A 22,980-nucleotide genomic window follows, 5' to 3' on the forward strand; every position below is an offset into this window, starting at 1 on the left:
TAACAAGAACTAGGAAAGCTCAAAAATAAAGCAATAGACGGAGAGCTAGAGGCGAGAAATCATCGTCATAAGTAATATGGAGTTTGGCATGTGAAATGTGTCTATTGTATATTGATAACTATGACCCCTTTCAGGCTGACACCTCAGTGGATACAGGAAGTAGCAATAAGGATGAAAGGGGAAAGTTGGTGCAGTCATTAAATGTTCTCACCTTCTATTTTGTTAAACCTCCATCGATTTGCATGAAAATTGGTGAGTAGTTAGAGCATAACTCAAGAAACAAAACTGATATGGTGCCAACGTGCGCTTTTACCCTGGGGGTGGATGCCACTCCTTCTCGGGGATGAAAACTATTTTATTAAAAATAACCCCACTACTCGATAGAGGGACAAATTTTAAGCAAAATTTGTTACTTCTAATTATTAAAATAAATCAATACTTTTTGAGTTATTAAAGATCAAAGATTTAAATTTTTTTCGTGCGGTAAATTAAAGCGGTTTTTCGTGAATAATTCAAAAACTGTAAATTTTATCAAAATAGTTATGATTACCAAAATTGAAGATAATAAAAAATAAAAGAGATTTATTATTCGAAAAACCTTTTAGAATTAATAAAAAGTGAGTTATAGGTGATGGAATGTATATTTTTTTCGGCTAGTTCCCAAATCTAAGTATTCAAGCTCAAATAACTAGAAAACGGTGCATTTTATAAAATATATTCACTGAACACTTGTCAAAGTACTCAAGAATACCTATCAAGTGAGCTCCAGAAGTTTATAACATCAAAGCTAAGCAAGTGATGATGAAAATAAGAGAACCTTTTCGAGTTTTTAGGAAAAAGTGAAAATTAAAACATACGCTATTTGAAATTTGTTAACAGAATAATTTTTAAAGGAACTTCGGGAATGAAGTTAGGATTATAATTTATTATCAAGTTCGTTTTATTACAATTTAAATCTAACAAGTTAAAAATGCGAGCATTATTATAACGAAAACTTTGTTTCTTATGTATTTAAATTCCTAATATGGAAAATTGCTATTATGAAAAGTTGTTTAGAATTAAAAATTATGTTTAATGTGCAATTATATCCTACTATTTAAATATTGTGAGCTATACAGGCACCTTACTGAGCGAATTTCTTGAGCGAAATTCATATTTTTTACACATCGACTAAAATCGATACAATTTTATATAATCTTATGTTTGATTGCGTCTTGGATTTTAGACCGTGGAGATCTTTTTATGAAGAATAATTTTTGTTCGTAAAATTAATAATAAAAGAGTTATAAATGAAAATGATGATTGGTAGGTTCTAATTTGAGAAAAAAATTAAATATTTTCTTTTTATTAGAAGAATGTAGATAATAGTTACATTATTATAATAATTATTAATTATTTAATTATAATAAAAACAACTATTGCATATATTAGAACACAGTTTTTAATTTCAAACAATTTTTCGTAGTAACAATAATTTACAACAGTGTGAAAAAAAGGTACTTTAATCTTGAGCGAAATTCATATTTTTTAAAATACCTCCTATAATATAAATAAAATTTGCTATCTGATGATTGAATCGTAGGTTTTCGACGATGCAGAACTTTTTATGAATTATAACTTTATTTCGTAAAATTAAAAATAAAAAAGTGTCCCGTAATATATGTGTCCAACTTAAGTAGACACACTGTATGTTATACAATATAATATACATAATACATAAATCATTGGGTAGACAGCACCAAAAATTTGTAACCTGCCATTTAACATTACTTACATTAAAATTAATAAGTAATATTTATTTATTTCATATTTCAATTCTTTTACAGTTTATATGAAGTAATATATTTTTGAAATAATATGAAATTTTAATTAACATTTTTACGTACAGTGTCTCCATTGTAGAATTATCTCGCTATCTTAAATTGCTAAAAAATCATAAATTGCTGTCCCGAGATGCAACTTGTTTTTGAGGTCGGTTATCTCGAAGATGGTTTGAGATATCGAAATGCCGTTTTCAGATTTGGATTCAGGAGACAAAACTACATTGACATCGGTACATAAGCTCCAGATATTGCAGGGTTGGCAACGCAGGAACGAACGAACGGACTTTGCGAATTTATAAACGAAATCAAAATTTTCGTTGAAAATACTATTTATTTTTCACTTTCGCTGCCACATTCACTAAAATCGCTATCATAATTATTTTCATCACTTTCGCTATTATGAATGTCATCATCAGCTTGCTCATCATCCATCTCATCGTCTGTTTCATTCTCAAAAATAATATCTCTAACAATCTCTGGCATTTGAGGCCCTTCAAACCATTTGAATTTATATGTGTTATCTTCAGCAAGTTCCCAACCATTTTGTCAATAACCAGATCTGTTGGATTTTTTTATAGGCGTTCAACCAAATACTTGTAATGTATCGTGCTCGTAAAAGATGTTGATATAGCTCAGATGGAGATGGATATATTCAATACAAACGCCGACTCCGAAATGACAGTAGCAAGTACCTATACAATAGCGTCAATTTAAGAGCACATGCGTGAAGTTACGAATGATAAAAAGAACATATTATTATTAATTAAATGTATGTTACTAAAATATTATTTTTATATTATTTCGATATTTAATTGAATTTTTTCTATCGATATAAACTTAGTGGCGGTTCTAGCCAGGGGCAGAGGGGCAGCTGCCCCCTTCAGTTTTTACAGTACTTTTGTACTATAATTTTCGTTAAAAAGGCACGTTATCTTGTTTATTCACCGGTTGTGTTCCCTTGCCCCCCACTTGTTTTGGTCTAGAACCGCCCCTGTATAAACTGAATATGTACAGAAACTTAGGGTGTCCAATAATTGGCACATTTGACATAATATTTAAATACATTTTTGATATATTTTATATAAATGTCTTAAAACAATTTTAAAAACTTATACATATATAAATAATATAATAATTAAGCTCCAAATTTTTGGAGCCTAATCTTTGAAAAATGTTTGTAGCGTAATGTTGAATGGTATCAACTTTTCCGGGAGCTCATTTGATACATATTTCTAAGTACTTTGACAAGTGTTCAATAAATATATTTTATAAAATGCACCGTTTTCCCGTTATTTGAGCTTGAATACATAGATTTGGGTACTAGCCGAAAAAAATATACATTCCATCACCTATAACTCACTTTTTATTAATTCTCAAAGGTTTTTGGAATAAGAAATCTCTTTTTTTTTTATTATCTTCAATTTTGGTATTCATAACTATTTTGATAAAACTTACAGTTTTTGAATTAATTACGAAAAACCGCTTTACATCATGCATTTATTTCACGAAAAATTCAAATCTTTGATCTTTAATAACTCAAAAAGTATTGATTTATTTTAATAATTAGAGGTAATAAATGTTGCTTAAAATTTGTCCCTCTATCGATTAGTGGGGTTATTTTTAATAAAATAGTTTTCACCTCTAAGAAGGGGTGGCATCCACCTCCAGGGTAAAAGCGCACGTTGGCACCATATCAGTTTTATTTCTTGAGATATGCTCTAACTACTCGCCAATTTTCATGTAAATCGATGGAGGTTTAACAAAATAGGAGGTGAAAACCTTTAATGACTGCGTTAACTTTCCCCTTTCATCCCTTATTGCTACTCCCTGTATCCACTGAGGTGTCAGCCTGAAAGGGGTCATAATTATCAACATACAATAAACACATTTCGCATGCCAAACTCCATATTACTTATGACGATGATTTCTCGCCTCTAGCTCATAGGCTACAAGGGAAAGTCGCCAAAAAGTATTACCGGCTCGCCATGATCATTAATTTTCCAATTAGTTGGAACACACTCCACCATTTCTCACCTGCAACTCCAAAGGCAGGTTTTGGAAGCTACAGGTGTAACTGTTTCCGTTGAAACGATAAGAAGAAGAGTTCGAACCAAGAAATATACAGCAGCAGACAGTTATGGGTTCCCGAGTCATCTAGGCCGAAATCGTGTACTTAGAGGTCGAGAAAGACAAGCTAGAACGAAAACTGTCAGATCTGTTCACAAATATAAAAGGGGAAGTGTAATGTTCTGGAGAGGAATTGTGATCCGTAAAAAAAACTCCTTTAATGTTCATCAAATCAACTTTAACTGCTCACAGGTATGTTCAAAACGATAACCTGTAGTTAGGGTCTAGAGAGGTGCAACAGGAGAAAATTTTATTTTCATGCATGGTAATGGACTTCCACATACCATTAGAGTGACTAGAGACATCATTGAAGCAGAAGGTATCCATTGTTTGAAGTGGTCTGCTTGCTTGCTCACCCGAGCTTCACCCTATAGAGTATTTGTGGGATATGCTTAAAAGGAAAACTAGAGCTCGCCGGGATAATCCACAAAAGCACCGCACTGCTAGTACAAGCTGCTCTTGAAGAATGGAGCAACCTACCACAACAAAATGTTGATAATTTGATTAGGAGCGTGCCCACGCAAACTGAAACTTGCATAAGGACTAGAGATGATAACACTGACTACCAAAAAACAAAAAAAAAGTAAATGAAAACAATTTAAACATTATTCGTTTTACATTGAATTTCTTTATGTTATTGACTTTAAAACAGCTAGTTCCACATTTTTTTATAATACATTATTGTTTTATTTAATTGATATGTATTTGTTATTAAATTGCTTTAAAATAAATATTGTTTGACTTATTGTGTTCGTTTTTTTAAATTTGCACGAAATAATAAGAAATATCAGATGATTCCATATAAGATTGGTTGTGTGTATGTGTTTAATACGGTATTTATTTATCTTACTTGAATATTTTAACTGAATATTTTTGGGTATTTTGTGACATTTATAATTTTAATATTATTGAATATACACTGGGGTGCAAAATTAACCGGACGCCGTAAAAATGGGTCATTTTTGATGTCTCGAATTTCGTAAACTTGTTGTCCCATTTAAGTGATTTTTTTTAATATATCATAGCCTTATTCTTTAGCAATATCGCTGTAATAGCATTATTGCTAAACAGTTAAATTTTCATTGTATACCGTTTACCAATCAAACTGTGTTTTTTTCTCAAAGTTCGCATCACCCTGTGAAATATTCTAGGATATCTAAAATACTGAAATTAAAATCCAACTATAGCTTCATGTTTTCTCAACATTTTGTTTTTTGATTCATTCGCTTACATTAGATCATAAAAAAGTTAGGTACTTTAACAACTAGCTATGTTTTTCATCAATACAGGGTGTTTTTAAATAAGCATGGCAAACTTTAAGGGGTAATTCTGCATGAAAAAATAATGACAGTTTGCTTTATAAACGGTATGTCCGCAAATGTTTCGTTTCCAAGATAGGGGGTGTTGAAATTTTTCTTATAAACTGAAGATTTATTTATTGTTTTAAAACCGATTGAGATATGCAACCGAAATATGGTGGATTTTAAGACGTAGTTGTTGCACATTTTTTGACATGCATTTAAGAATTTAATATTAACCATTGGCGCGCATAAAGGTAATATGACGGCTCATGTTGAAACATGAAAACATGAGGCTACAGTTGGATTTTAATTTCAGTATTTTAGAAATGCGAAAATTTTCCACAGGGTGATGCGGACTTTGAGAAACAACACAGTTTGATTGTTATACTCAGTATACAATGAAAATTTAACGGTTTAGCAATAATGCTATTACACCGATATTGTTAAAGAATAAAGCTATAATGTATTAAAAAAATTAGTTAAATCGGTAACAGGTTTAGGAAATCCGAGACATCAAAAATGACCCATTTTTAGGTGTCCGGTTAATTTTGCACCCCAGTGTAGTTGATATCGTAAATTTTACCATTTTTATTTTAATGGTATTTACATTCTTTCTTTTTGATTTTTATCCCATTTCTGCTTTTTTAAGGTTAAAATATCTAAAAAGAGTGGGACTTTTTTATTTTCGAAGAGGTATTGTCTTCTTTACTTACTTTTTGGTAGTTTAATATTTTTTTTACGTTTGTCAACTCTAAGAACGACTTCGTCCATTAGTTACCCCGACTTAGCAACGGTGCCTTCTAGCCTATGGTTTATCGGTGTTCTAAAATGAGTTATTCAAGTGTAGATCACTAGGTATGATACATTAAATCTAATATAATACCTATTATATATATGTATATATATACATATATATATATATATATATATATATATATATATACCATATATATATATATATATATATATATATGTATATATACCATATATATATATATATATATATATATATATATATATATATATATATATATATATATATATATATATATATATATATATATATATATATGGTATAGCCAAAAAGGAGCAACGCAACCAATTTGTGGCTGTAATGTTAGAAGACCCTCAGGATTCGGGAGCAACAACTAACACATCCACGAAGGAAGCTACAGCTACCTGAGGAAAGTAATGTTAAACGTTTAAAACTTTTTCAAATCAAACAAGGAGAGGTTAACGCGAGTTGATAGATATCGGCATAGCTCGTAACAATGAAAATACAAAATATGCATAAGGTGGAATGCAACCACAGACACGTGTTTCTGACTTATTAGTCGTCATCAGTATGGTATAGCCAAATAGGAATATATATATATATATATATATATATATATATATATATATATATATATATATATATTTATTTACGGTAACAATTGACTTCCCACATGTAAAGTTGTAGGTTCAATTGGCTTCCGCTGGTCAATTGGCATCCGGTATTCGGATGCCAATTGACCTCTTCAAAATAATATCAGAAACGCATAGTGGATGATATTATAAGGCTCTCTACGCGATATGAACCCGGAATCCAATTGGACCGTTTTTTGATTCGTAAATAAATCGTAGTTCGAGGCAAAAAATAAGCAGCGCCACCATCGATTTGTGTATATTGAGTTGAAGCGATATTCATGTCGTTACAGCTTAGCGGTTCAATTGGCATCTACAGGATGTGATACGATTTTGGAAGCCAGTTAGTCACTTAGATTGTCTTAGATTCCAGGTTTATAAAGGTTCGAGTAACATCTGGTCGATTCGCGTTTGAGTTTAATTCTTAGAATGGATATTTTTTGTTTAGTTTTTGGATTTACAATATATTATTGGTTTTATCTTACTTTCTTGTTATCTGCAGTCTTTTATTCTTTTTGAAAGGTTTTATAACCTTATTTCTCAGCGCCATGTGTATAATTTTTTGAAGCACATTGCTAAAACGTTGTGTATTAAAAAGCATTTAATGTTAGGGGTTGTAAATGCATTAAAAATGTTGTGAATTTTGAAAATGTGGTTTGGCGCTGTGTTAATAAGATTCTTTCGTTAAGATGCTTAGTTTTTATCTATCTCTGGTTATGCTTTGTCTTTTTTTCTGTGAAAATATTAACTAATATTATAAATGTGAGTGTAAGGTGTTTGTCGGCTTGTTTTTTTCGCATTCCCTGCTTAACTTTTTAACCGATCATATTGATTATTTTTGCAATTTTGACAGGGACACAAATAAGCACAGATGATACATTTTATTAAAAAAAGTTGTATTTTCAAGGGATACTTCTCGGCAGAAGACGCCATCACAATCGAATCGAGGATAAAAGCTAGTATTTTATATGTAAATGAGAATACAATCCACTCTTAACTGATCAACATTTAATATGTCATCACAGGTGTTCCGTGTGCAATGCTGCCAGGTCACCCATGTACAGCTTGGAACAACAAGAGCCATTTGCTGATCGGTTTAGGTCACCGAAACCCAACCAATTATGATTGGATCAACAGAAACAACTACTCCGTGGGCTAATACCCCTACCGGCATTGAATTATACTATTGATCCAATGGTCGCAGAACAACACAACCCATCAAGTGTGAAACGCCAAACAGCTGTTTCGGTCCGCCAGACCTTATCAGTGACGCTTGGCTTCTCCATTGGAAAGTTGTCCGTTCTGCTTAAGGGGACAAGGTCCTCTGAATCTCAAATGTAAATGAGAATGCAATCCACTCTTAACTGATCAACATTTAATATGTCATCACAGGTGTTCCGTGTGCAATGCTGCCAGGTCACCCATGTACAGCTTGGAACAACAAGAGCCATTTGCTGATCGGTTTAGGCCGCCGAAACCCAATTAATTATGTTTAGATCAACAGAAACAACTACTCCGAGGGCTAATACCCCTACCGGCATTGAATTATACTATTGATCCAATGGTCGCAGCACAACACAACCCATCAAGTGTGAAACGCCAAACAGTTGTTGCGGTCCGCCAGACCTCATCAGTGACGCTTGGCTTCTCCATTGGAAAGTTGTCCGTTCTGCTTAAGGGGACAAGGTCCTCTGCATCTCAAATGTAAATGAGAATGCAATCCATTCTTAACTGATCAACATTTAATATGTCATCACCGGTGTTCCGTGTGCAATGCTGCCAGGTCACCCATGTACAACTTGGAACAACAAGAGCCCTTTGCTGATCGGTTTAGGTCACCGAAACCCAACCAATTATGTTTGGATCAACAAAAACCACTACTCCGAGGGGTAATACACCTACTGGCATTGAATTATACTATTGATCCAATGGTCGCAGATCAACACAACCCATCAAGTGTGAAACGCCAAACAGCAGTTTCCGTCCGCCAGACCTCATCAGTGACGCTTGGCTTCTCCATTGGAAAGTTGTCCGTTCTGCTTAAGGGGACAAGGTCCTCTGAATCTCAAATGTAAATGAGAATGCAATCCACTCTTAACTGATCACATAGGTGACCTAGCAGCATTGCACACGGAACACCTGTGATGACATATTAAATGTTGATCAGTTAAGAGTGGATTGCATTCTCATTTACATTTGAGATTCAGAGGACCTTGTCCCCTTAAGCAGAACGGACAACTTTCCAATGGAGAAGCCAAGCGTCACTGATGAGGTCTGGCGGACCGCAACAACTGTTTGGCGTTTCACACTTGATGGGTTGTGTTGTGCTGCGACCATTGGATCAATAGTATAATTCAATGCCGGTAGGGGTATTAGCCCTCGGAGTAGTTGTTTCTGTTGATCCAAACATAACTAGTATTTTATATTATAGCAAAGTAATACATTTTCGGGTAGATCAGATATGTAGGATTTAGTGCTCGCTCTTCTACCTATATTTTATTAAAGTGTCTTATGAAATTTCAATTTCTGGATCATTTTTTGTCTTTAACTGGGATATTATTACTCTCCTGCCTTCTACTATTCTTTGCTTTTCTCACCACTCCTGCTGATATCTCTATATTTGTGTTTCGTTTATTTATTCGTTCATAGTTTGTTATTAATTTTGCCTCACACATATTTGCGTCTTAATAATTTTAACAATATAGAAATCTTATTACCTGAATAAAGGAATCATGTTTTGTTCAAATAAATTTAATAAATTAAAACCATTTCTACATACCATTTTGAAGATAATCATAACAACTTGAAAACACTACAACAAATGAAATGGAATAAGCAGTTGTTCCACATCTCTAACGTACGGATATGAAGAAAAATTGATTCTTAATATCGTGTGTATTTTTCACCAGCGCGAATTAGTGCTTGAAATCTACGTGGCATGCTGCGTATAAGCCTGTCGATATCTTGTTGAGGTACCTATATTTTCCCATTCTTCGATTAGAGTTTCTTTTAGTTGTTGAAGGATTTGAGGTGGATGTGGGCGCCTCGGGACACATCTATCTAACATATCCCAAAGATGTTCAATTAGTATAAGCGAATAAATGCAATACACTCTTAACTGCTCAACACATCAAGGTGTTATAGCAGGTGTTCCGCGTGCAATGCTGCCATGTTCACTATTGAAGTCACTGGAGTAGTTGTTGCTATTGATCCAAAAAGTTAAGCTTTGCTTGGGTTTTCGGTAACCTTAACCGACAGCAAATGACTCTTGTTTTCCACGCTGTACATGTGAACATGGCAGCATTGCACGCGGAACACCTGCTATAACACCTTGATATGTTGAGCAGTTAAGAGTGTATTGCAATTTTTCGCTTATATTTTATAGTCAGAGGACACAGTCCCCAAAGCAGAACGGACAACTTTCCAATGGTGAACCCAAACGTCACTAATGATAGTCTGGGTGGACCGAAACAGCTGTCTAGTGTTTCACACTTGGTGAGTTGTGTTGTTCTACAACCATTTGGATCAATAGTGTAATTCAACACCGGGAGAGGCATTAGCCATCGGAGTAGTTGTTGCTATTGATCCAAAAAGTTAAGCTATGTTCAATTAGATTTAGATCGAGACTCAGGGGTGGCCAATCCATGGTTTGAATCCCGTGCTGCTGAAGGAAGTTCTTGGGTTTGATTTCCTTTTACGACCCTGTCCAATGCGTCTTTTATATCGACCGGTTTCTACATATCGATTCCAAGCATGATGGATGACGGAAGAACTGACGATAAAATTCCTTGCCACCTGTCGAATACTGGTACCATTTTCATTAGTAACAACAAGAACGATTTCTTGCTTATTTGTATATCATTCTGTCATCTCTCATTTTGAAAAACTAGTGTGAAACTTAACAATTTATGATGAAATGTAAAATTTCTAAAATAAAACAACTGAAAACTTTTGTTTTCTGTACTTCCACAAAATTTATTTAGTAATTGTCACTACAGCTGTTTCGGCAACTTGCCTTTCTTAAGTGATGGTTAACCTACTGTGCTTTCAGGTTATATAGTTTCACTGAACAGGTTGAGAAGGGGGGAGTTGTTAGTCTCAAGTTCGTCATTCAGAATTGGTGTCTTTTAATTTTCATAGATTCTAATAAAGATAGCTTAAGGCTTTTATTTTGGACGTGAAGAATTTGAAATTGGTCGTTAAAAGAATGATTATGATCTAGAAGGTGAAGTGCATATGTGGATTCTGTTTTCCTATTATTGAAAGCCCTTTTATGTTCTGTTATACGTTTGTTGAAGGCTCTACCGGTTTGACCGATGTAAGCTTTTGGACAGTCTCCACAGGTGAGTTTATAAACCCCAGTGTGTAAGTGCATGTTTTTCGTTTGGCTCTTGTTGTTCTTAATATATTTAAATGCTGGTGTTATTCTTTTCTTTTGATCTGTCTGGCTATTTTAGTTAATATATTACCTGTATATGACGTGATCGAGCAATATATTGTATTGGGCTTTTTCTCTTGTGGTGGGAAGATTGATTTAAGGGCTTTCTTGAGTAGTTTTTGCTGTAACATTTTGTTTATTATGTGTTCGTTGTATCCAATATTTATTGCTATAAGTTTAATGATATTCAATTCTACTTCGAAGTTATTATTTGACATTGGGATTTCTGTCAATCTGTGGAACATACTATAGTAGGCTGCTAATTTATGTTGTGCAGGATGGGATGAAGTACTGTGTATGGTTGTGTCAGTATGTATAGGTTTATGAAATACAGAGAACTCGTGTTTGTTTTCAATTCTTATAATTTTTAAGTCTAGAAAATTTATTGACTGGTTTTGTTTTATTTCTCTTGTAAATTTAATATTACTATGGATTGAATTAACGTATGATAAGATTTGGCCAAATTCATGAAACATAAAATAATGCAATGTCAAAACCTGTAGCATGTTATTAATTATTCATACTTTATAGTACATTCTTAACTTTTGTTAAAGGTATTTCATACCGAAATTAAGAAGTATTCATGGTTTAGCCTATTTCTCCTTCGTGGCTATGAGTAATTGCATTAAATCAGAGTTGTGCAGCTGATTTGTAAAATGGGATTATTTCGTAAACTGTTAAGTTTTGAAGTTATTAACAATTATACCTTTTTTTGTTAAAATCATGTAACTCTAATATTTTTTTACCCAAATAGTGCTAACTTAAAGAGCAAAAAAGTTAAACGCAAATGTATGCCGCCTATGTGGCGTATGTGGCGTCCTCAATCAGCTACATCAGTCATCAAAGTATGCATCAAATTATAATTCCTCGTACTCAAAAGCCCTCAGTCATAAATTTTAATTCGTAAAAATGTCTACAAACATGAAAGTTGTAGCGAAAAATAAAATTTTAAATTTCAACTTTAACACCCTGTATCTTTCTTAATACATATTTACATTTTAAGCAAACTGGCTTAAATGGGAATATTTTGAAGTTTAGAGTCTACTGTTTCTTTTTGTACAATTACTTACGGATCACCCTGTATAAAAATATGAACAAAAATGGAGCAAAAATGATATTTATTTAATACTTAGGTATAATTTATTTCATGAGAAGATAAAAATCGTGATCACCAATTTCGACATGATGTTTTTTAGTTAATAAAAATAGAATTGGATGCAGATTAAGGATTTATTAGATTCTGTAATGAAATATATTTAAAACAGTAAATATTCCAGATGAAAAATAAAGTGATAACGACAGCTTACAAGGTACCTACCTGTAAAAATATAATCCCTTTCTGAATAACATAATACGTCATTTTATAAAAAGGTAACTATGGATATTGTGATTTGTCACGTTTATTTCTTTTGAAAATACACAACAATATTACTGTTTAATCTCCTTGTCTCCCAATAATTTACCCATTTCATTGTTAAGTTATATTATCTTCCTAATTCATTGTTTAGTTTTCGGAAAATATGTAAATGTGCAGAACAGCCAACTCTTTATCTCACTTTTCTTAACATTGCTTTTAGGAAAGATTATTTAAATAAGATTTCAAAAGGTTTTACGACATGAACGTGTATTATTATATTATATTGTATTTTGGTAATCCTAAGATAGGCCCTTAATTTTTGTAAAATCGTAAATCCTCTTTTAGTGGATTTTTCATAACATCATGAAACATCTTTGTCCGATAATTTAGTATAAATACGGTACCTTACTCTTAAAATTTTAAATCAGTTTTAAGTGTAGTACTGAAATATTTCGAGGCCTGTTAATATTTGTGGAAGTGATCTACGTACGATGAATATGAACAAAATTAAACATAAATATAAGTTTCGTTCACGTACAGTGAAATTAGTGAATGAAGCCTTAAGTACAGGTAAGTTACATGTTAGTTATAATAGATCTTAGTCCATATCTTATTGCAAAGCTATCTATTTGGGTATTTTCCATTTTTACTTTTTACTGTGTACCTTTTACTGTCATCCTTATTAACATTACAAATTTCCAATTCATAAAAAATGTGGTCAATGTCTTACACATTTATTCATCTCCTCGTCTTATCATATTTATGTTCTCCTAAATTAAATAAAAATTACAAAAAGTTGTTTGCTTGCTTCTGGAACGTCTGTCATTATTGTGTATTACATCTATCACTAATCTTTCTCTTATAAAACCCGTTTGGTAATCCCCTAAAAAATTCTCGGTGTAGTGCCATAGTAATTATTACATTTCGTGCTATATTCTTTTTATAGTATAGGATAAATCACTGACTCTTATAACGGTAAATAAATATTCTTTAAAATTTCACTAAAGTTACTTAATAGAAGTTAAAAACTTAAAAGAAGTTAAAAAAACTATTAAACGGTTTCTACGGGTTTTAATGCTACTGCATCAATTTCAAGGAATAAATCACAAAACAACTTAATTCCAAGGAAACTATTTAAAATTAAGTTAATAGGTTGGTTAAAAAGGTAGTGTATTTAAAAAATCTTAAAAGGAATAACTAAAACGAAAAATACCGTAGTAACTAAACAGACATTTTGATAAAATAACTCCAATAAATTAAACAAAACTCTCAATAAATTTTCTAGATCTAAAACTTACTCGTGAAAATAATGCACTGCTGGTCAAAAAAATCCGGACACCTGAAAAAATGTGGTTTTATTCCCAAAAAACATTATCTAATTGTTACATCAATCTTTGGAAGATTAACAATTAATGTTTTCCAGCTTTGAATACTATTCATCCTTTTCTTCCCCTTGTTTTATTTTCTATTTCTAGGGTTGCTAAAATATTTTATTTTTCTGTAGCTGTAAATTAAATATAAAAACTTGACTGTTCCTTAATTATCGTCGCATTCCAAGTCCTAATCTTTTAATATGGCATTTCTTGTTTTTTGTTTGCATCTATCCTAATTAACTTACACAAATTATCGCGTGTTTTCTATTCGACTGTTCTTTCACCATTATTCTCCGTTTTTTTTTGTATTTCAGTCCTTGTAAATGTTCCTTTCTTTTCCAATTCCCATTCTTCCAAATCCACTGTACACTGTTTACAATTTATTTTATATTTTTACATGAATTCCTAACATTATTTATGTATAATATCTTTCCTCAGTTGTCTGTTTTTCTCATTAATTTTTTTACTTTTTTTACAAGTTAAAGCCAGACTTTTTAACGCATAATTTTGTTTCCTTTTCTATGTTTACCACCTCGTTTATATGTATAATGTTATAAAATTGTTCTCTCTTCTTTAATTTTTCACTACTCATTCGTATCAATGTTTGATATTCCAATCAGTATCAATCAGTCCACATATTTAAAGTTTTGTTTGGTTTTTTAAAATTTGTTTTCATCGGCAGATTTGGTTTTTATAGCTTTTTAATTTCTTCTATATATTCTCTATTTTTGTTTTATTATTTCTCTTAGTTGTTTAGATACCGATTTTCTTAATAATATCTCACTGGAGAACTTGTTGATTTTTGCTATTCTTAAAAACCTGAGTTACTATTTTTGTTTTTTAATAGTCACTTATTTTTGTCACTATGTGCAACCATCTTAAACTGGTTTCAGAATAAACCCTTATTAGCCGTCGTTTTCGATATATCTTTCACACAATTTTATTTGCAGCGTTGATTATAATTTTATTTTATACTTAATTTTGCGTTATATTATTATGATTAGGCCATCTGCGTAAGCTATACAATGGCAATATACTTTGAACCTTGTCAGTTTTATTTAGATTTTTCTATACCTACTAATGTTCTCTTTTAGAGTGCCATTCTAAGCCTCTCGATCAATCAAGATCATCAAACGGTAGCGAATATACTCCTACCTGTTTCAGTGGTAATACATATTTATTTTTGATTTCAAACACTTTAACTATAACTGTAATATATTTTAGATGATTTGGATGACTCATATGAAATGCACTCTATTTCTATTGAAACAACAGATGACAGTGTGGCAAATAGTAAGTTTCTTTGAATACAAATTTTGGTCAAATTAATAAGCATATTACGTACTCACGCTTGACAAAAAATAGTTATCTTATCTCCATCTTCCTTATTTTACATGTGTCTATGAACTAATCGGTGGCTTAATTTTTAATAATTATTTTAGAACAACAAACAGATTGTGACTTGATGTATGAAAATGATGCTATTTTAGATGACTCTACCCCTAATCCAATATATCAAGAACTTATAGCATCATCTTCTCTCGGTAATTGAAAAGACCAGCTTTCAGTATTTTATAATAATACTTATTATTATCATTACAGATAATATAGAAAAATCAGCGGATGAAACTAATTCCTCACTTATTGACAGTGTATGTTTGAAGAAAAGAAGGATACGAAGAAAACACAATTGTATTTACTGCGACATCCCTGTTTTAAATTTTGCTAGACACCTTGAAAGAATTCATAGTGATGAACTTGAGGTTCAAAAATACTTATCTCTTGACAAAAAGGATCCGAAACGAAAATATTTCATTGATAAAATACGAAAGGAGGGAGACTTCTGCATTGGCAAATCCGTACCTGTGTTTCGTAGAAATGTTTTAAGTAATAGTGATGAATCTTCGACTAATTCAAACATGCTTCCATGTATACACTGTAAAGGTATTTGTCAAATTTTTAGATAAATTGTTATTTTAAATGTTTATTTTTAGGATATTATGCCAAAAAATCGCTTCGGCGCCACATTAGACGGTGCTATTTTAATGAAAAAAAGGCAACAGGAAAAGTACGACATCAGTCCGAAGCCCAAAACCTAATGGCTACTAATTTTGGATCAACCGATCCACTAAGGACTTCGGGCGGGTGTTTTAAATTCACTAGCTGCGGATGACATCTCTGTAGTAGCAAAGAAAGACAAACTTATATGCGATGTAGGAAGGAAATATGTAAAAAGTCATAAAGACAGACATCTGATTCAAGTAGCCAAACGACAAATGCGGCGTTTAGCACGTCTTCTAATACAATCCAGGAAAATTGAAAACAATAGCAATTTAACGTTATTTTTCCTCCTACATCCCTCAAAGTTTAAAACAATTGTGTCCGCAACTCGGTCAATTGCGAATTATAATACTGAGAGCAAATGTTTCCAGTCACCATCACTTGCTCTTCAGATGGGTACATTAATTAAAAAAGCAATCAGTTCTGCTTATTCTATGGAGGTTCAAAGGGATGTCGATTCTGCTAATATTAAGAGCTTAGACGTCATGAAAAAACTTATCGATGATCAATGGGCGTTAGAAATATCGACTGAAGCTGGATTCAAATCAATCGATTTAATAAATCGACCCTGATTCCCATGGCTGAGGATATTGCTGTAAGTAGACTGTATAACAACTGTCATTCTTTCAAAGCCTACCTGTTGTTTTGCTATATCATTATGAATGTTTTACTGAAAAATTCTTTGGTCAGAATACTGTCATTAGCACACTAATTTAAAAATTGATAAATTCATTGTATATTCAAATTATGAATCGGTTGCACTTGTGAGTCCATTTCAAAAGGTACGTAAAATGAAAGAAATGTTTAGACTTACTCACAATCGTTTATTTAACTATGGACGACCGGTTTCGACCAATACACTTTACTGGTCATCATCAGGTCTCCGGTACAGTTAATTAAAATGCTAAAAAATCAACAACAAATCAGGACAACAAAAGCTTTATGAGGTCTAATAAGTAAGATGCCAATCTAACCTAAATATGGTTTGAGGGTTATCTAATATACTTATATGCCGGTACAAGCTATGGAAACTATCGTGTAGTAAAAATTTCATTTGTGTTACTTGGTTCAAACTATTGGGTGATAACTGTATTATAGAACGATCAACTTTAGGGTAAGATCTCGAGGAGTAGATATTTGGGATAGTACATTTCCCAAATATCTACTCCTCATGATCCTACCCTTAAGTTGATCGTTCTATAATACAGTTATATACTCTCCAATATCGGAGACCTGATGATGACCAGTAAATTTTAGTGGTCGAAACCGGTCGTCCATAGTTAAATAAACGATTGTGAGTATGTCTAAATATTTCTTTCGTTTTACATATCTTTTTTTAGTGTATTTGTGACATTTTAGTTCATAGAGATTTCGAAATTAAAATGGTCATAACTCGTTAAATGCTCTGTATAGTAATATAGAACCCTATATTTTAAGAACAGGGATTATAAGAGAAATGTACATATGAGAATATATACAGGGTATCCCATTTAAAAAAATGTATTTTTGCTTTACCACGCAGTTATGAACCACCCTGTAGAATTGGGCATATTTTCAAAGCAAGGAGCATATCATTGCCTACAATTTTTCTTAAAAACTTTTTTTGGATATCTTGTACTCTAACGGAGTTATCGACCAATCTCACACTAAAAACTCACCCTGTAGATAATGCACCTAGAATACTAATAACAGTTTATGTACGAATATAAATTACTAATACTAATATCCATTTCATATTTTTTTCAGAAAATGAAGACTTATCTGGATGAGCTTATAACATCTTCAATAACTCACCTGGATGAAAATGTGAATAACACACAAGCGTACAAATGTCTGCTCGAGGGTACATATTGCAGCTTACTACTTTTTAATAAGAGACGAGTAGGGGAGCTGCAGAGATTACCTTTAGATATTTATTTAAAACATCATGATTCTCAATCTTCTAAAGAGTTTGAGAAAGTCCTAACAGAAACCGAGAAAATTTTAGTTCACTCTTTAAAACGCACAGTAATAAGAGGTAAGAGAGGTAGAGGCGTACCTGTTCTGTTTGACAAATTGACCAAAAGTGGAGTTGACACTTTAATTAAATATAGGAATAATTTTTTTACCTCTTACAACGAATACCTATTTGGCATACCGAATACTATTAACTGCATCAGTGGATATCATGTTCTCAGAAAGCATGCTTCTAAGGTGTTGAATGATGCAAACAAAATCACTACCCTCACGTCAACTCGCCTCAGAAAACACTTAGCAACAATAATACAAATTTTAAAAATGGAAAAGGGTGAACTAGAACAACTAGCAAAATTTATGGGGCATACCTCAAAAACTCATGATGAGTGGTATCGTCTCCCGTCAGACATTTACCAAACCGCAAAAGTTTCCAAAATATTATTGCTCGCTCAAAACACTAATATTGACCAATATAAAAATCGAAATTTAAATGAGATTGAAGTCGATAACGAGATATTGGAAGACGCAAAAGAAGCTGATAGTGACGAAGAAAATACTAATCAACCTATTCTTCAACAAAATGAAGTAAACATCCCGTCACAAAATAGAATAAAGGAGAAAGGTAAACGTATTTTAGTTCCATGGACAAAAGAGGAAAAAGAACTTACGCAAAAATTCTTTGCACGTCATATTAAGAAGAAAATTCCGCCAAAAAAAATGGAAGTTTTAAATTTGGTAGAAAAGTATCCAAATGTTTTTAAAAACAGGAAATGGGACACAATAAAAGTATTTGTACAAAATAAATATAAATCACAATAATTCATTCAAGTGATTACGATTTTCAATAAAATATTCTATTACAATCCTATAGTTTTAATGTATCCTTCATTACTTTCTTATTGAATTAAACCTAATTTTATTAACGTTTTAAAACGTCGTCATATTAATATTTTCTCTTGGATTTTGTAAATCCAATGAAATGTTGTAGATAGAATTTGAGGTTGGACAAACATTCATTTTTTCTTAGCTGTTCTAGTTTTAAAATAAAGTTTCTAACTAGTCTATGTTTCTAATGGTAATAGTGGGTTTTGTACAATTGCTAACGTATAGACTTTACCTATTTTACGTTTTTATCGAGGCTATTTTTTTTTAAATAAACCCGGTGTGGTCAATGTTGATTATTTCCATACGACATGTGAGTCCTAAAGTAACGAATAAATTCAATATTTTTGTAACTAAAAATATTTTGACGAAATCCTCGTACAGGTCGATTTTTGTTTTTTGTTGTGCATTTTTTCAATATAATCTTTTTATACAGGGCGTGTCGTGTAAGAGTGGCCAATACCAACTTTCTTATTTTAAATACAACACCCTGTATATTATTATATCTTTTGATTTCTAAGAATATTCTAGATAAAATTTATATTCAATCTTCTATTCCTATCTTTAACTGTTTTTGAGTAATCGAGGTTGGAAAAGTGACAATTGCTCACAAAATCTAAACAGTTCGATCTAGAGTAAAATGGTTTTTATATTAAGACAAAAGCTTTTTGTATTTACAAAAAGCTTTTGTCTTTATATTGATTCAGGGTATACAGCCAACTATTGGATTTGGTCCATTTTAATTAGTTTTTATATTACTATCTTAGTTTTTAATATGCTATCTAGTGGTATTAAATAAAAATAAAATACGAAAATTGTCGTGGTCGGCCCTAAATTTCAAAATTTGTCATTTTGAATATAATCCTATCATCTCTGGGTTTGATACCACTAGATAGCATATTAAAAAGTAAGATAATAATGTAAAAACCATTTTACTCTAGGTCGAACTGTTTAGATTTTGTGAGGAAAAATACACGAAATGTCACTTTTCCAACCTCGATTACTTAAAAACGGTTAAAGATAAGAATAGAAGATTAAATATAAATTTTACCTAATATTCTAAGAAATTCAAAAATATAATAATACACAGGGTGTTGTATCTAAAATAAGAAAGTTGGTATTGGCCACTGTTACACGACACGCCCTGTATAAAAAGATTCTATTGAAAAAAATGCACAACAAAAAATAAAAACCGACCTACATGAGGATTTCGTCAAAAGATTTTTAGTTACAAAAATATTGAATTTATCCGTTACCTTAGGACCTCACTGTATATAAATCACAATGGATCATTTTATGTACCATTATAGGTATGTGCCATGTATAGCCTTGATAAAGACTTAAAATAAAGTAAAAACATTGGCAAATTTTAAACATTAACTAGGTTTTAATTGTCCCTAACCCACTATTACCATTAGAAACTATTAAGTGGACACTACTCCTAAAACGTTGTTTACGTTGAAAGCTATGTATCGCCATTTTAAAAAGAGAGACCAAGAAAATTTGTAAATTATATGTTTGCAACTGTGTTTCTTACAAAAACCTTTTGTATGTATATAACTTCTTTATTATTCACTTCTAATGAAGTTAAGAGATAAAATACTGATTCTGAATTTTGTTTAAAAGAAGTCTACCTTTAAACATTTGATTTTCAACTTCTTCAAAGTTACAGTAATTTCAACATCTTTTCAATTCTTGAGTACTTCAATTCCCAAGAGATTTCAGTAATTTTATTTTATTTTTTTCTACGTAGGGCAAACACAACCATGAGATATAATCGAGACTCCATATATTTCAAACTAGGTTGATTTTGATAAAATTGGTTTTTGTTAGGTACAGATAATAATTACCTATGTAGTGCCTTCATAACAGGTAATTCTTATTTTTATGTTACAGCCTTAAAATAAAACATACATTATGTCGAATAAATTTTGATATATTATTTATTAACAAACGGTTAAAGAAAAACAAATATGTGTTAAAATACGACTCTTTTTTAATTATTGCTTTTCATAGTATATGGACATAATATTTTATCTCTTTTTAATGTAAAAGAATCTGGTTCGTTTTGATTGTGCATCTATTATTATATAATACCACATCAAACCAGATTCAGTGACGTACGAGAAGTATGGGCAGAGGAAAGAAAAATACACACAGTTGTAAGAAGTCAGATACCAAAAAATAAAGGAGAAAGTTATGTGCACTTTGCGTTCGGCAATAATGTGCCTGTTGTCTTAAACATCTTCACTTGCAAAAATTTTCACAGTGAGTGTTATCAAATGGTCGTATACTCTTATAAGTACTTTTGTTTGCTTTCTAAGTATTTTTCATGGACTTTGAATTTGCTAAAATATTGGAAAGTGTCATCGAAAATGCAAATCGAAGAGAAATACGAACAAGAACGAGAAAATACAGCCCATATAGCCCATAATGCGACGTAACAGCCCAAGACATGAAGTTACAATCATTGTAACATTTAATTTTAACATTTAATCCTACTATACCAGAATTTCTTTAGTAATACCAAATAATTCATTACAACAGAGCTCTTTTACTCAGGGAATAATCAGACTAGAAGTTGTTAAAAGACGATAAAACATTTTTAAATTACTGAGCTTAAAAAATGTAAAATAAAAGTATTTAGCAAATTAAATCAAATTTGAAGCTGTCATAATTTTAAAAGAAAAATATTCAATCTCGAAAAAAGCAATAACTACCTGCCTACAATTTATAGATAAAGAGTAATATACTCTAACAAGTTAAATTTTTAAACATCCGTTTCGACAACAAAATATTACAATGACTGAACAGATGAATTGACTCAGGTAGAATTCCACCGAAACCTTTAGGTATTATTGTCGACTTGAGTCATAAACCAATGGATGCTAAAGGTCCAAAGCCAATCGATGCCAAAGAAACCGCAACAGCGATTGATGCCAATTGGTACCGCAACAGAATTCGCTGTATATTGTGGCCCGTGAATATTCACGGATGCCAAATGGGAATACTTTTCGTCCAGAAGTCAATTGGTACTACAAAGAAATATATATATATATATATATATATATATATATATATATATAGTAGATATACGCTCCTGCTATGTCTGGGTCTCGAATGTTGTTTTTTGATGGAATGTGTCTAAAGATATTCAACCTCTCATCTTTATTGATAAGCCCAGAGAGGTTGAAGAGGTCGAAACACATTTTTAAGAACAGGTGTTTGGATCTTTGATTCTATTCAAGAAATTTTTCCCAACCTGAAATGGTGGATGTGTGAATTGTTCGTAAGGGGATTTTTCCACATTCTCTATTTCATTTGTTTGATTTAGTTACGTTTGGTCGGTAAACCAATAACTTAGATCTTTTGATCACTGAGTGTGTTTCAAAGATTTACATCTTTTGTTTTTTTTGTTTTTCAAACATATATTTTACTTATAGTAATTAGGGAATTAAAACGTGAGGCTGTCATGGTCAGATTATGCGGCGTAGATATACGCTCCTGCTATGTCTGGGTCTCGAATGTTGTTTTTTGATGGAATGTGTCTAAAGATATTCAACCTCTCATCTTTATTGATAAGCCCAGAGAGGTTGAAGAGGGCGAAACACATTTTTAAGAACAGGTGTTTGGATCTTTGATTCTATTCAAGAAATTTTTCCCAACCTGAAATGGTGGATGTGTGAATTGTTCGTAAGGGGATTTTTCCACATTCTCTATTTCATTTGTTTTATATATATATATATATATATATATATATATATATATATATATATATATATATATATATATATATATATATCAAAGATCTACATCTTTTGTTTATATATATATATATATATATATATATATATATATATATATATATATATTGCTTATTTCCTGACCGTGAATTTTTAAATAGTTGGTTTTTAATTCCTGGGTTTGCGGTCTGTTATTAATAAGACACTTGATTTTGCTTAGACGTTTCGGCTGTTTGCCATTTTCAATAAGCACTTTTAATTATTAAACATTACACTGTTAACAAACATGTTTTATATACAATACACGTAATATTTTGAAAATTTAAAAAAATGCACATCGTGTTTCTCTAAGATGTTATGAGAGAATGCCAGGCGTGGGCATTGGGCATATGGTAAAAGCACTTCACAACGGTTTTGGATGGTGGTCGTAAAACCAAAACGATAATATACAGGAGATCAAGTTACATAATATACGAAAGAAATAAATCTGACTAATGTTTAACTTTCAATAA

The 22,980-nt window shown here is 31.7% G+C and overlaps 1 protein-coding gene across 1 annotated transcript in view; it reads left to right on the plus strand.

Moving 5' to 3' along the window:
* LOC126893457 (uncharacterized) overlaps positions 1-18,706 on the plus strand; it is a 38,200-nt gene extending 19,494 nt beyond the window's left edge. The window contains exon 7 of the mRNA XM_050663665.1: positions 17,634-18,706. Coding sequence (XP_050519622.1) covers positions 17,634-18,662 — 1,029 coding nt within the window. The 3' untranslated portion in view covers positions 18,663-18,706. The remainder of the gene's footprint in view (positions 1-17,633) is intronic.
* The last annotated feature ends 4,274 nt before the right edge of the window (positions 18,707-22,980 follow it).

Source organism: Diabrotica virgifera, chromosome 10, assembly GCF_917563875.1.
Source record: "Diabrotica virgifera virgifera chromosome 10, PGI_DIABVI_V3a".
In the NCBI taxonomy this organism is placed as follows: Eukaryota; Metazoa; Arthropoda; class Insecta; order Coleoptera; family Chrysomelidae; genus Diabrotica; species Diabrotica virgifera.